Source organism: Xenopus laevis, chromosome 3S (genome assembly GCF_017654675.1).
Source record: "Xenopus laevis strain J_2021 chromosome 3S, Xenopus_laevis_v10.1, whole genome shotgun sequence".
In the NCBI taxonomy this organism is placed as follows: Eukaryota; Metazoa; Chordata; class Amphibia; order Anura; family Pipidae; genus Xenopus; species Xenopus laevis.
Window position 1 is genome coordinate 58,019,637 of NC_054376.1, and position 15,525 is coordinate 58,035,161.

The window sequence follows — 15,525 nt, forward strand, 5'->3', positions numbered from 1 at the left end:
AGGAAGTGAAAGTTGGCAAGTTTCTATAGAAGTCAATGGTGAATTGTCTCTATGCAACTTTATTTATTTATTTCCCTGTTTATTAAAACATTCTAGATTTTAAGCATTATTGAACATGAAGGGAACAAAGTGATTTTCACTTCTGTATGAGTTTTTGTCTGTGATAAATGAAGTCATAATTATTCTGTTGGAGTTCTTTCTTAAACAAGCTAGTACTGAGTATGTACTAGAATATGTGTTTGGGGAAAAAGTCATGCATATGTTGTGTTTTCTCCCTCATCCAATGAAAATTGAGATATCGGCCTCATATGTAGGTATCTTGCCATAAATCCAAGGCTTAAATGATTTTTGCCATCTTATCTGTATGTATATTAGAGCCTTTTTATAATCGGCTTTGAAAAATGAAATGTTCTGAAAGCTTGCTGTGATTATCATCTTAGTTAGTAACTCCTTAACACCATTAATGTTATGTTTCATATCAAAAGGTTTACCCTGAAAGATAAAAGAAAGTTAGATATATTTCAGCCTACTTTTGCAGCAGTTCCTTTACGGAACACACATCCTTCCCATAACTATCACAATATACTAAACTCCTCCCCAAGCAGAAACAAGCCAAGTCACAGATTAAACTGGAATTAATAAGAAATTCTCTGGCTGAACAAACAGGAGAATGAAGAGTGATATGGAAGATTCAAAAATTAAACAGAATACAGGTATGTGAACAAAGACATGAGATTGATAAGGTGCAGGAAAGAAAGCAGCTACTGTTTAAAAGAATGAGAGTGGAAGATGGCAGAGAAAAGATATAATACATTTAAATTGTCTAAAAAAGCAGGAAGATCAAATGCATTGTCACCTCAATCTGTAAGATCTCAGATCTTTTCCCATGGTCTTCTCACATTTTCCAGTGACATATCATTCTGTAAATTACAAATCTTTGCCTACTGTCTAGTACTCCTCTGCAGAATATGATATCAGCTCTTCTACGAATGTCACCTGATGTTTGTAACCCACAGAGCTAGCGTTTCTCACACTGTTACTTTCCCCTGTATAAAATAGTGTAAAATGATCTTCTAACATCAACTCCTCCACATTTTTGCACATACTACTCAACTGAGTACTGTGTACTTTTCAAGCCCTCCTTTGATTTGATTTTCTAAATCCTTTTTGCAAACCTGTGCAAAGAACAGATCATTTTCATTACTTATCCCTATGTATTTAGTACTATCATATTCTGCAGTGCTGTATAGGGTATGTCAGTGATGTCATTCCCTGCCCTAGTGAGGATTGCAATATGATTTCCATACATCATGTATACATTCATGAACAGATGCACAATCATGCATATACACAGAATAATTCAGAATTATTCTGATATATCATGCATATATCAGAATAAAACCACTTATCATTGTTTTTTGCGTTTGGGGGAAACCAGAATGCTAGGAGGAAACTCAAACAAGAAGGATATATAGATAGTACCATGGTAAGACTCAAAGCCAAGTCCCCTGGGCTGAAATGGCTTGACGTTATCAACACGTACAATACCAATTTCAAACTCAAATGTATAATGTTACTTTTAATGATGAATCAGTTTTGTATTGAATCTCTTATTAACACTCTTAAGAAAGAATTCATTCATAAATCTCACCTGCTCATTATTTAGTTCTATTTTAATTATGCATTTATTACTGTTTAGTTGCAAAACCCCATTCGTTTTGTTAAACATTAAACCTTTCATTTATTATTTGCCAAAAAAGCTGTGAAAAGGAAGATGCCAAGTTACTCACGTTTTGCAAGTGGTGTTAATCTTAAAAAAATTGACTCTGTTTCTTGTCCCTGCAGCTTTCTGCATCGTGTGAAACCGAAGATATTTCTTCTAAATGTAAGGCCAGCCAGTTGGTTTTGTAAGAGAGAGGCAGGGCTGATGCATTACTCACTTCAGTACACAGCTCCAGACATGTAGACTGCACAAAAAGTTTCATTGTTTAGAGTTCACAAATTTTCAGTAACAAGAACAGGAAAAGGCTCATTCAGTATTACGGTCACAACTAGTCTGCAACTATACGGGGGCTTTGCCGAGAGACAAAACAAGGTAAGGGACATTCTTTAGAGTAATAATTTCAATTTTAAAGATCAGCCATGGTTTTTATTAACCGTATTAAATTCCAGATTTCTGTCTCCAGTTAAAGGTAATTGCCATGACATTGTTTTCATTTTCATTGTTTTAGACAGGTATAGATCCTTGTACAGAAACTGCCTCTATACAATTTATCAGTTCTATCAGTTCTGTGTTAATGCCATGTGCAAATGCTGCATGTATTCCACACGAGGCAAATTAATATTTAATGGGAAAAAAATTAAAAGCACACTCATAAGTAAAGTATTTATATAAGTATAAGTTGGTACCCTTTGATGCTAAAGCTAAATGTTTTAGCAAATAGAACATCTCTGGCTTATTACAAGTGAAAAATAAAGAAATGCCTAAGATCCACTGAAACTAAAGAGTACACGGACTGACCAATTTCTACTTTCCAACGTTGTATTCAAAGGCTTTTCTATAGTACAGGGGTGATTAAATATATTTGATGCAACAAACGAGTAGGGCTTTAGATTAGGGTTCTGAAAGGCAACATTCAGAAATTAATGACACCAGCAAAAAAAGGACAAATAAGATTTTTACTTATTTCTAAAATGGAAACAGGTCACACAAAAAAGAATTCGATATTAGATATTCCTGTGTGTAAGTTTCCATGGCTGCTCTGGACACTTTTATTGACCGATATTTTTATATTATATATTTTTCTACTGCTGAACTGGGTGGGGTGAAGGATAATTGTCTCTCTGAAACTCTCAGGTTGAACTCAGGCTACACTAGATACATCCTGGAGTCACAGGTGCATCAAACTCAAAAAAAGTGCACCAACATATTTATTCTCGTTTGCCTGAAAGTTTAAGGAACTGTGGTTTCTAATTTTATTTTTTTATGTTAGTCCATCAGCTTCTGTCATGTAATATTGCTAATGGAAGTTCTACTGTGGTGCATTCATCTAGAAAATGCTCCATCGATTTTATGCTTGTTGTCGTTCGTGACTTTATTTCCATCAAGCTTTAGATCTAAATTATATCCAATTTTCAAAATATTTTGTTTTAAAGGGGTTGTTTGACTTCAAAAACTTTTTTTAGTTGGTTTCAGATAGTTCACCAGAAATAAAGACTTTTTGCAATTACTTTCTATTTTCTATTTGTGATTGTTTTTCTAAAATTGAAGTGTTTCTTTTTTCACCGTCTAAAGCAGCTCTGGGAGGGGGGGGGTCGCCGACTCTTGTAGCAAATTGTAACAGTTCAGAATCTGCACCTGGATCACTGAACTTCCAGACTGAAACACCAGAGACAGGAACATTAAACTTCAGTTTTGGAAAACAATAACAAATGAATAAAAGGAAAGCACCTAAAAAAGTCTGTTCACCAGAAATAATCTGAAAACAACTCAACTGAAAAGTGTTTGGAAGGTTTACAACCCCTTTAAGCATGACACTTGTTTTGAAACCAGTATCATATTTGATGTTGTGAAATATTGGCTTATATTGATGGATTTCGCTTTGCCAAAAAATTTTCAAAATGGGAAAAATTATATGGTATTTTTGATGGGCAACAAATTGCGGAACACAGTTCCTTTCTCTGGTAATGTTAAAGAAACTGATCAAGTAAGAACAGCATATAATACATTTTACTGTGTGAAGTATGAATATAGACACTACCGGGTGAAATTTAATATAAGTAATAGGTTCTATCAGGGCTGGACTGGGAGTAAAAAGCAGCCCTTGCAATAAAAATCAAAGCAGTCACCAAATAAATTTGTGACATTGCTGGACAGGCCTCCTCCCCTTCAAGTTAAAAAATCACTGGAGGCCAGCCCCACCAAGTTAAAAAACCATTGGTGGCCAGGGTGTTGGGGTGGGTAGTGAGAACGTGTGTCCAGCTGACCAGGAAGCCAGAGTGCCTGAGAGTAGCAGGGAGAGACAGAAGAGGAGATCAACCTGGATTACAACTAGAGTATGTACCTAAGGGTAGAACTCCATGGGTGATTTTACCTGCGATACCTTCCGTTCCGAGGTGATGAGACAAATCGCAGCCATCACGTGGGATGTACCGAATCTAATGTAAGTAATACAAATTGTAATACAATTGCTGGTTGCATCCGACACAACACGACTGTCGGGTGCTAATGCTGCATGTTGCATCTCTATCTGACAGTCGTCATGTCACGTCGGATGCAATCAGCTTCTACATGCGACATTTGCATTACTTACATTAGATTCAACGCATCCTCATAGTCTCATTGCGTCGGAATGGAAGGTATCGCGGGTAAAATCACCTGTGGAGTTCTACCCTGAAGTTCATGGATCTCTTGTGAGTAGTTACAAGCAAGGATATAAAGCCTGCATGTATTTATTTACTGCACCATTATTGGTTTCTTTTGTCAAGGTAACCGCATTGAGACCATACGTGGGCATTTCCAGACACAAATTACTGTTTGGTATAAAAGTGTGTGAACTCTCAACTACATTCTTATGTGGACTTTTACTACATCATTGCTACAGAGACACTAGGGGGAGTTACTACCTGGCTGTGTACTCACTTCTTTTACCACCTGTCTATAGTTAGCAGCATACATCTGAGATGTGTAGTTGTACAGTGAAAAAAGCGCCACTTTTCTTTTTTTCTATCTAACTCTCCAAGGATTATATAAATGCACTTTGGCAGATTTTCACTGTTTTGCTAATTTTCTGTGAAGCAAAACGGGTCAAATTTGCCCACATTCGCCCACATTACTGCCCACATGTGAAGAGTCAGCATGTGATGTTTTATTAGACAATGTTATATTGTTAGTAACTAAATGGTACAGCTGCATATATGTAAAACTATTTAAAAGGAACGTTTATGATTTTGTTTTGTTTTTAAGCATTGGCCCAATTTGGACACAAGTTGAATATTTGTATATTTAGTCTTTTTCTGACTTTTCTGTAGCAGTGAATGGGTTCTTTGTATTTGCTTTACTTCTTTTCTGGATTTTAATTCTTGGATTGTATTATTGATTATTTAACTATGGCATTGCTCTATTTTGCTATTTTCTGAGTGGCTTGCAGCAATTCTTCTGGTTTTCAGGTTTAATGATCACACTTATATAAGAACATTTAGGTCAGGGTGTACTTATGTCTTTTTATTTTAAACACTGGGATTATGGCTGATCCATGCACGTTTCATCATGTTTGTATATGTGTCCACTATAACTGTAACCAATTTTATGATCAACATTTTGGCTTTATGGCTTATTAGTGAAAGCAAAGCCCAAAGCAAATTGTCTTATTCTCTATCCTAAAATAGGTAAATGTGTAATAGTTGCTAAACTTTAAACTTTTTTTTATAGAATGCATGAAAAAATCTTAAAATAAATACATGTACAATATACTACCACTTAGAATTGAGAATTTTTTTTTTCAAAATATTCTAACAATATTTACATTAAAAAATAATCTTCTAAACAAAGAATAGTTAATTACAGAAGCAATCTATTATGATTCATTTACCTACTTTTTCCATCTGCTGTTGTTCCAGTGCACAGCAATCATGAATGTTATCATATAAACAAAAAAGATCATGAAACATGTTGTTGTTGTTGGTTCTTGGTCAGATGTCACCTGTAGGTATTAAGTTTGTTTGAAAAGTAAAGAAGACATGTAGTAAATGGTCTACAGTTTAAAACATATCTAGTAACATATAGCAACCAATCAGAAGGTGGCATTTACTGGTCATCAGTTTAAAAACAATCTGATTGGTTGGTATAAGTTATTTAATGTGGGCTACAGTACCCCTTAATTCCCCTTCACAGCTTCTTTATTTTATTTAAATTGTGTTTTTAATATAACCATAACCAGTTAACCTGTTTTTCATGTTTAGGTGTTTTGAACTGAAGGAAGGCACCATGCAGGCCAACATCTTCCCATTCTATCCTCAGTCCAGGACACCCTTCAAGTTTGACACCAAAATCATTGAAATAATTATAATCTGCATTGTCACAGCCTGTACTTTTATCATAATATTTCCTGGAATCAGAGGAAAATCAGTAAGTCTGGGGTCAGTAAAAAAAACAAAATTAACAAACAAAAGGGTAAATCAATCAGTGATATAGCTGGAGTTAAACTTTGTTTTGATTTTCTAATTAGGGTCTCCACAACAGATTTTGCTTTGCAAACCCTAATTTGCATATTCAGATCTGAAAATGTTTGTTTTATTTTATCTGTGAAGCTAAAAACCATATATAGTTGTCTAGCACTTTAAAGTCAAATGACTTCAAGCAGTGTTTAGTCAAACTGAATCCTGCAAAAAACACTAGGATTTGGCCTATTTGTAATTCAAAGTAGTCTGATCAAAACTAGTTTCTGGTTGTCATTGGTAACTGGCAATTTAACACCACATATTAGTATTTCAGGCTCATAGGGTTGGTTTTATAATACTGCTGTATAAATAAAATCAAAGAACTGACGTTTTCCAGCCAGTCAGTTACTCAAGGCTGCTAGAAGCAAAAGCAAAATATGTCTTTAAATATACTTGCCAGTCTCTCAACAAATTCACAAAATACAATAAAAGTTTAGACCAATAAAACAAATTCACAAAATACAATAAAAGTTTAGACTAATTACTTTTTTTAACAGAACAACACAGAACATAACTGCAAATGCAGTTTATTTACACTAGTGAAGTGATGTCCATTATTCTGAATGGTACTTAGAATGGGAACAATGGAAGTTTGAAAGACTAAATGGTCTATTCGCTAGTGGCAATCTTTGCTCTCTAAATACTTCAGGTATAGTCTATCAAGTGGTTTAAGTTAAAAAGTTCCTTTTATTGATAAATCATTTAATATTTATACTGAGTCTATACTCTCAATTCACATTCTTTAAATACTAAAATATTTAAAAATTGGGGGGGATTCATCTTTGAACATGAATCAGTTACCTCATTTTCGTTTTTTCTTCTGCAACCATATTTTTTATTCTCATGTTTGACCATGATAGACAATAAAATAGATACAGTTACAATGAAAAAGGAGTACCTTGGATATTGCTTGAGGGTGCTTTTTTCATGCAAGTTCCTTGTAGTTCTTCCTATGGAAATTTCCAGTAACTAATGCAATGTCATCTGTTTTAATGTGATGTCTTACAGAGATCAATTTGGCTTTTGAGAACATTATCAAGTCTATTTATTGGCTCTGTAATTTTAGGTAAGTAGGGTTTGGATAAGTTAACTGCTGTAAATTAATGTTTGCTGAACACTACTGAGTGCAAGTCAGATATGGTGCTTTCTGTAATTCAGGACAAGTTCAAGATCCTCCATATTGATTCTCACTATCAAGCCAATAGCTTTAAAGAATAGCCCTATCTTAAAAAATTAAAAAAAAAATGGAAAAATGAAGGGAAGGACAAAGATGGCATGAGTCACTGTATTGACTAATTACAGAATAATATGTAATGCTAGCAAGCATACCCATCAATATGTCACCCATCAAGTTTGACAAGTCAAAGGTATTGGGTGGTTACTATTTTAATACAATTATAAGGATTTTGTACTGTGTGTGCACACGTGAGATTTCGAGGATTAAACATTTTTTGCACACTAGTTTTTCAGTGTGTAACACATGGTAGTGGCCTCCTTAAAATGGTCAGATAATTACAGGATTGTGACAATTCTTGTGGCACAAAGTTGGTTGATGACACTGTATGTAACACAGTGCACCCAGAGAGTATCCAGTGTTATTAAAATGATTAATAGACAAAACCAGGAGAAGATGTAAAACAAACACAGATTTCTTGTCTTAAATGTGAGTGAACACCCAGCCTTTGCAGAGGTTACAAAATTAAATATGACTTTAAAAACTTAATTTCAGGCTTTAAATCAGATATTTTGAGTCAAGTAAAGACCCAAATATTATGCAGTCTACAATTCTCATGGTGGGTCCCAACTGCAGTGAGAGAAAAAGGTACAGAAATAAAGTGCAGAGGAAAAAACACATGCCCAAAATAACTCAATTGTATTTAAACATCAAATATATGTCTGTGATATACTATGCAGAAATAGTGACGCAACCCTCCAGTATCTGTTAGATAGGTGATCCCATAAACTAAACTGTTACAACATGCTGCAAAGCTAATTAATTAACTGCTGCCTAAACGTAATACATTCTACAGTGTACATCAGAGCGAACTAGGATGACCTTCCCTGTAGGGTTATTATATGAGCTCACTTTTAAATTTTTAAAGTGAAAATGCTAATAAAATGCTTCTGCATTATCTGTGGTTCTCCTGTTTGACCAAACATGGATTCCAGATTAGCAAAGTATGTTCTTATATGTATTTCTGAGTTAAAATCTAGATTGCTTCTTTAGTCTGTGTAAGTTTCATTAGTGTACTGTACATCTTGCAAATTGTGTTTCATATTTAGTTTCCATATCACAATCTATATGTTTGAGTTCTTTTCGCAGAGAGAAATGTATCATGTTTTAGGAGAGTTTCCTCAACATTTAATTGCTGCTTGAGTCACCCAGTCAGGGCCAGAACTAGGGGAGGCAGAAGAGGCACCTGCCTAGGGCGCAAGAACAGGGGGGGTGCTTGGCAGGTACCTGTAAAAGAGTCTTTTGTATAACCAGCGCCGATTCAGAGAAAAACACTGTTTGAGGCGGCTCCTACAATGCTGCCCCCCCTCCCGGTTTACCCGTTGGGAGGGGAGGCAGGAACTCTAATGCGGAGAGCGCAATTACGCTCTCTTGCATTAGTAAAGCTGAATTTCTGGTTTAAAAACTGGAAATTCAGCTCTTAAAGGTACCAGGAGAGGCTTTTTGACACCCCTGGAAACCTCTCCATCGTGCCGCCTGAGGCGAGGTTGCGCGCCTCTGTGTATAACTCTAGTTCCTGTTTGCTGCCCTGTGGTGCTCACCCCTCCCCTCCTCTCTTTTAGTCTCCCTTCCCATCCTCCGCCTCTCACGTTCGGCTGCAAAGGCGCAAGTGCACACACGTGGCCGCGCACACGGCTTCGTCTGTGCGCGTGCGATTGGGTGGCTGGCCGGCTGGGTTGCCTAGGGTGCTTGGTCGGCTTGGCCCGGCCCTGTACCCAGTGTCCCATAATTCACAAGTTGTTTTTCTAACGCTTTCCGCCAGAATATTCGCAGCGACTAAGTTTAATAAACAGCGATGCGCTCAGAAGTCATTGCGGTCACTTGCGGTAACTACGTTAACGAACCAGCTTACGTTAGCGGTAATTTTAGCGACAAATTTCGTTATTGCGAATATTTATGCTATAAAATAGTCTTGTTTTATGGCAGTTATTATGGCAATTTTTACTGTGACATTTGTGACATTTATTGCCAGAAATGCATCTTAAAAACTCATAAACTTTATTGACTGATGATTATACCATCCAACAACATTACCAGAGTGATACCAAACATGTCTGCATCATATAAACCCTTCTGCTAATAGAATCATATGAACAAGAAATCATACCAGTCAATCTCTTTGCTACATAGAAATGCACAGTTTAATGTAGCCAATCACAATGAAACCAAAAAAGCGTAGAGGCTGACGAATCCTTGGACTGTGATGCCCGCTACCAATAATAAGCCTCTGAGCTGAAACTGCTGCTGTTGCAACAGAACCCAAAACATCCTGTGAGCAATAGTTAAAGATCTCTCTCCTGTCAGCAAAGAATGATGGGTAAAAAAAAAAAAGTGCTAAGGGATATTTCCTGCCCCTTGAGAATTTTCTGGCGAAAAAATACTTTTACGCCACTACATCGGTGTGCTTATACTGGTTTTATTCACTTATATTGTTAAGAAGTGACAGATATGATGTCTATCTGCTATTTATGATTTCATAAATCACTGATCCTGCTTTATGTTAGCTGTTAATTTCACTAGTGACTGGGAGATGGGAACCATCACTGCTACAACTGTATACAAGTCTTTCAGCCATTCCATGTTAAATGCCAGCATTGGACTCTGGATTGGCCTAAAAGGGGTAAACATCACTCTCATAGGTAAGATTTTAGTATAATGATTTCAGTAACTTTATTTACTAAAGTATAAATATATTTAAGAGCAATTAAATGCATTTTCATAAACTCACATTTCTTCTGTTCTGACTACAAAAAAAACAAGTTTTAATAAATAACCCCTTAAGTATCTCTAAGTTAGGCTTTTACAGAACAATTGTATAGCAGACAGGGCAAACAAAGGCATATAAAAAATACCATTGGCTTTTGGTGTAATATATATGACACGTTTATAAATATGTTTCTTGATAACCTACTGATCTATAAAAGAAATGTTCCCCTTTTCTTACAACTGCATTATAGTATACTCAAAATTGTATAATAATATAGCGCATTCAAATGAAATTAACATGTATGTTCGCATTTTACTAGCACAAAGTTTCACTACAGATTGCTTTAGCATTCCTAAGACTGGTTAAACTTGTTTCTAAGATGCTCTGCCATGTGTTGAAAACAGAAATACAAAAGTACTCCAGGAATGACATTGCTTTTCGATCCCCATAGCAACCTGTTTTATAAATGCAGTAAAGACCACTTTAAATGACTCAACATAGGTCCACATATTTGCTATGAGACATTAAAAACTCACCAGTTTGCCATACAAATGAAAAAGATCAATTTCTTTACAGGAAACCCTGAGTACCAACTTAATGAGACCATAAATTACAATGAGGAATTTGCCTGGGCTTCTGCAAACCAGTTTGACAATAATTATAAAGATGGCTTAGAAAGAGGACTACCATACCCAATTTTATATGTTGCTGAAAAATTCACCTTTAACAGCCCATGTGGACTTTTTTATCAGTACTGCATTTCAACATATTATTCATCAGGACTAATGTGGTACGTTTTGTCAAAGTAGAAGAGCAGACTGCCCAGAATTTTAGTAAAATAAGAATACAATGGAAATTAATGTGTTTTTTACTATATAGTATCTGTGTCTTGTTTTTGGAATTTGATCAATTGCCAGAAGGGATGCACAGAATCCAGGATCCGGTTCAGGATTCGGCCATTTTCAGCAGAATATAGGATGAATCCAAATGCATGGCTAAACCGAATCCAAATCCTTAAAATCTTTTGACTTTTTGTGATACAAACAAGTAAAGAATTTTTTAAGTGTGTGGTTCTCGATAACCCTTCCTAGTCTAATTTGCATATGCAAATTGGAATGAGATTCTGGATTTGGTGCATTCCTAGTTACCAGTATTTATTATTTAGGATTTATTTTAAAAAATACTGATATTATATTTTGCTTCATCCTTTGGAAAAAATCCTCCAAAAATTTGATGCATGTGAAAAAGCTGTTAAATATAGGATCTGTTATTCACAAACCCATTCTCCAGAAAGTTAATAATAAAATAATCCCAATTTTTAAAAATTATTTCCTTTTTATCTGTAATAATAAAACAGTACCTTGTACTTGATCCAAACTAAAATATAATTATTCCTTGTTAAAAGCAAAACAAGCCTATTGTGTTTATTTAATGTTTATAATGCAAAATGCAGATAACTCAAAAACTTGAAATAATTAAATATGAAAACCAATTGCAAATTGTCTCTACATTATACTAAGAGTTAACTCAAAGGCGAATAACCCCTTTATAGTATGAAGATCCAAACTACGGAAATATCCATTAACCGGTCCCATGCATTCTGGATAAAGGTCCCTTACCTGTATTACATATTCTTTGATTCTTTAATACTAGTCAATATATAAAGTCAAATTACCATTTAATTGAAAATAATAAAGAGGTAATTTTAGAGCTAATATATATTTAATTCTTGTTTTCTATCACAGGGTGGCATTCTGTTCATGGATTCTATACAATGTGCTCTTCTCCATGCCAGTTATTCTGTATGGTATCTGCATGCTGTTTGTAACTGCCGTCTGCATGTTAGTTTCCTTGATATCATTTACCAGTGTGAGACCGGTGTGTAAGATTCAGTTTGGAAATTCTATTCTGAAAACTCACTTTGGGGTTTCCTATTGGTTGAGTTTAATAACAGGTAAGTTTTAAACGCATGCGGAAACAAGCTTCATAAGCCAAATTCATAGAGAGAACCATTTTACTCAATTCCACTAACCTCCCCCAATGAAAAAAAACTTCGGATCTTTGGATCCTCTTCCTTCCCTTTGGCAATTCATGAAATTTTTGGCACATGCTCAGTTGGTACAAATACTGGACTGCTCCAACTGTGCATGAGCCAAATATGGCATTCCCTTACAAAAGAAGACCAAAGACCCGGAAGATGCCATCCATGAGCTCTGCTACTCTGCAAGTGAGCATTCTGTCCAAGGACCCTTTCTGGAATGATGCACTATACGGGTAGGAAGTAGGGAGGGGGGACTATCTAGGGTAGTAGATAGGGCTTTTCTTATTGGGAGGGGGGATTTAGTGGCCACACTCACACAAACACCCATCTCATTTGTAACTCAAAATGTATTTTATTATATTTACAATATATAGCACTGTCCTTTATCCAATTAGTATCACTTTCCTTATTCCTGTCAGGTAGATTCTTTTGGCAATAAATACTTATGTACTAGAATATAGGTATTTAGAAATGTCCAACCAGGTCTTGTATTGAAGTTCTACTCACAGCATTGCTATACATCTTCCTGGCAGTTTTTAGTTAAACAGCTATAAATCTGTACATTGCATTCTGACTCTTCTTAAAGGCATCAGCTACTGCCATCTGGTGCCTATCAGTAAACATGAAACAAGATATATGCAGGAAACATTGGGGCAGTGATACACTGCTACATTGTTAATTGAAAGAGAAGATGCCCTTAATACTAATTTATTGCTTCGGTAGACAGAGAGGTCTGATTCAATCAGTGCAGCTTTGTAATAACAAAAAGGAAAGGAAAGAACCCCTCTTCTAACCAATAATCCTATGGTACATTTATAAAAATAAAATTCATCAACTTGCTTAATACATATAATTGAAAGAGATTACACCTTAACTGTATGGTTACGTGATCTTAAAAATATAAATAGTGAATATATCAATTCATTAAAAATTAATAAGTAAGTTACAGAATTATAGTTTTTAATTAAAGTGCTAATTCATTAACTTTATTAAGAAGGGCAGACTAAATCAATTTAATTCTACCAATTCATTAATTACCAATTAATTCGTTTACAATTTATCCACTGCCTAAAGTGCATAGGTGTTAAAAATAAATTAATTGAGGTACTTAGTGCAAGTGTACTAGTCCAACATAGGACTTAGAAAAATATGTGAAGAATAAATATATGAACCAAATTAATTAACGATAAATCAATTACCCAGCAACTCAACCTGATATAGAAGTAGGAAAATTTATATAAAAGAAGGTGGAGTTGTCCCAAAACTTTCTAACTATTGCAATTACTATCCCTGGGACACCACAAAGCAAAGAAAGGCAGGAAAACCAGGACTGTGGTCTCGATTTTTAAATCTGGTCATATCTATTAAAGAACTATCTAGACCTCACAAAAGACAAATCCTGGCCCCCTTGAGAATCCCAGTGCGGGATACAATGGAAAGGGAAGAGTAAAGAGTGGGGTTTGAGTGCCGATTTCCACCACACAACCTCCCCCCTTGACCAATTCTGATAATAAGATAAAAAGGCTTGAAGGTAAGGTTTTAAAAAAAAAGTATTTTGTTAAAAAGCTTTTGAATTGCAGAGTTCACCTGCTACATTGTGTTAATTAATTTAATTCAATGTTATAATAATGTTCAGAATTGAATATATGAAAATGGCTATAAGACAGCACTCTTTCTGTTTTTGTTACAGGACTACTTTGCCTCATCATTAGCGTGGCACTTCTATTTTTATATAAAAAACAGCCAAAGGTTCTCCGGCTTATCTTTGGCTATGGTGAAGAAGAGGACCTCTCAAATAAATCAGAAAATGAAGAGGAACACAATTCAGCCTTAAGCTTAAATGAGATGCTATGAATTGTGTTACCAGTTTTGAGGCTCAATTGCACATTATTTTATGAAGGGCAGACATATGACAGATGGATTTCCTTTAGAAGATGATCTTTCATGTACTTTGCTTTTTTGACCCACTATTTTCAAGTTAAAGCATCCATCAGTTCCTTGAGATAAATAAACTACACTCAGAGTTATAAAGCAAAGCTTTTACTTTGCTCTGGAAAAGAACCCTTTTTGTGTGAAGTACAGAAGAATAGAGAAGCTTAAAGCTACTTGAACGAGATGATTTTTAAGTGATTTTGAAGCTGTAATAAATATAGTTACATGATATACATTATAAAAACAGCCATTATCCAGTTCTCTTTTTTAAATATTGCATGTCTTGTAATAAAGCACTTTAAGCAGCAAGTACTGCATTGTGGCTCTCTCATGGCTTTACTAAGCAATTCCCCTTTGTGAGGACAGGTGTTGATCATATGCCTGCTACATGGGAGCTACTGCCTGTATCCAAAGTAGGGATGTAGCGAACGGCGGAAAAAATGTTCGCGAACATATTCGCGAACTTGCGTCAAAAATGCGAACGGTTCGCGAATGTCGCGAACCCCATAGACTTCAATGGGAAGGCGAATTTTAAAAGCTAGAAAAGACATTTCTGGCCAGAAAAATAATTTTAAAGTTGTTTAAAGGGTGCAACGACCTGGACAGTGCCATGCCAGAGGGGGATCAAGGGCAAAAATGTATCTGAAAAATACATTGTTGACACAGCGCTGCGTTTTGTGCTGTAAAGGGCAGAAATCACACTACGTCACTCAGGTGATGTTTCTGGACACGGAATGTGAAAAAGCTCACACAGCTAGGTGGCACTTGGTTAAAGATTGGGCAAACAATGCCTGCAAGGTCAACGTATACACTACAGCAGTGGATACGGAATATATTATTGCTGCTTGGAAAACGTCACTCAGGTGGTGTTTCTGGAGACAGTATTATTATTGATATTTAGACAGAATGTGAAAAAGCTCACACAGCTAGGTGGCAGTTGTTTGAAGAACACACTGGGCAAACAATGCCTGCAAGGTCAACGTATACACTACAGCAGTGGATACGGAATATATTATTGCTGCTTGGAAAACGTCACTCAGGTGGTGTTTCTGGAGACGGTATTATTATTGATATTTAGACAGAATGTGAACAAGCTCACACAGCTAGGTGGCAGTTGTTTGAAGAACACACTGGGCAAACAATGCCTGCAAGTGCACTACTATTGGTGCACTACTATGAAGAACAGCAAACAGCACTGGACACGTTAAAGAACAGTAAGATAAGTAAAATAAAAAAATATATATATGTATATTAAAAAAAAAAAATTACTCTGGTTGGTGCTGAACTACTAGGAGCAGCACACCAGTCCCACTCCCCAACACAGCTAGACTAATAGCACTGGGCTCTTATAGGTAGCAAAGTAAAAAAACAAAAAAGAAAATAAAAGCAGTC

General features: G+C 35.7%; 1 protein-coding gene across 3 annotated transcripts; it reads left to right on the forward strand.

The window, feature by feature from the left end:
• The first annotated feature begins 627 nt into the window (after positions 1–627).
• duoxa1.S (dual oxidase maturation factor 1 S homeolog) lies at positions 628–14,442 on the forward strand. Of its 3 annotated transcripts, XM_018255524.2 has the most exons (8): positions 643–713; positions 1,846–2,095; positions 5,962–6,127; positions 7,228–7,285; positions 9,958–10,092; positions 10,737–10,950; positions 11,906–12,114; positions 13,892–14,442. In XM_018255524.2, the coding sequence occupies exons 3-8, from the start codon at positions 5,987–5,989 to the stop codon at positions 14,053–14,055; spliced, it is 921 nt and encodes a 306-aa protein (XP_018111013.1). In that variant the 5' UTR covers positions 643–713; positions 1,846–2,095; positions 5,962–5,986; the 3' UTR covers positions 14,056–14,442. The 3 variants fall into 3 exon arrangements, with proteins under 3 accessions (XP_041444266.1, XP_018111013.1, XP_041444267.1); XM_041588332.1 differs by lacking the exon at positions 1,846–2,095 and having other exon boundaries at positions 628–713; XM_041588333.1 differs by lacking the exon at positions 9,958–10,092.
• Positions 14,443–15,525: the final 1,083 nt, after the last annotated feature.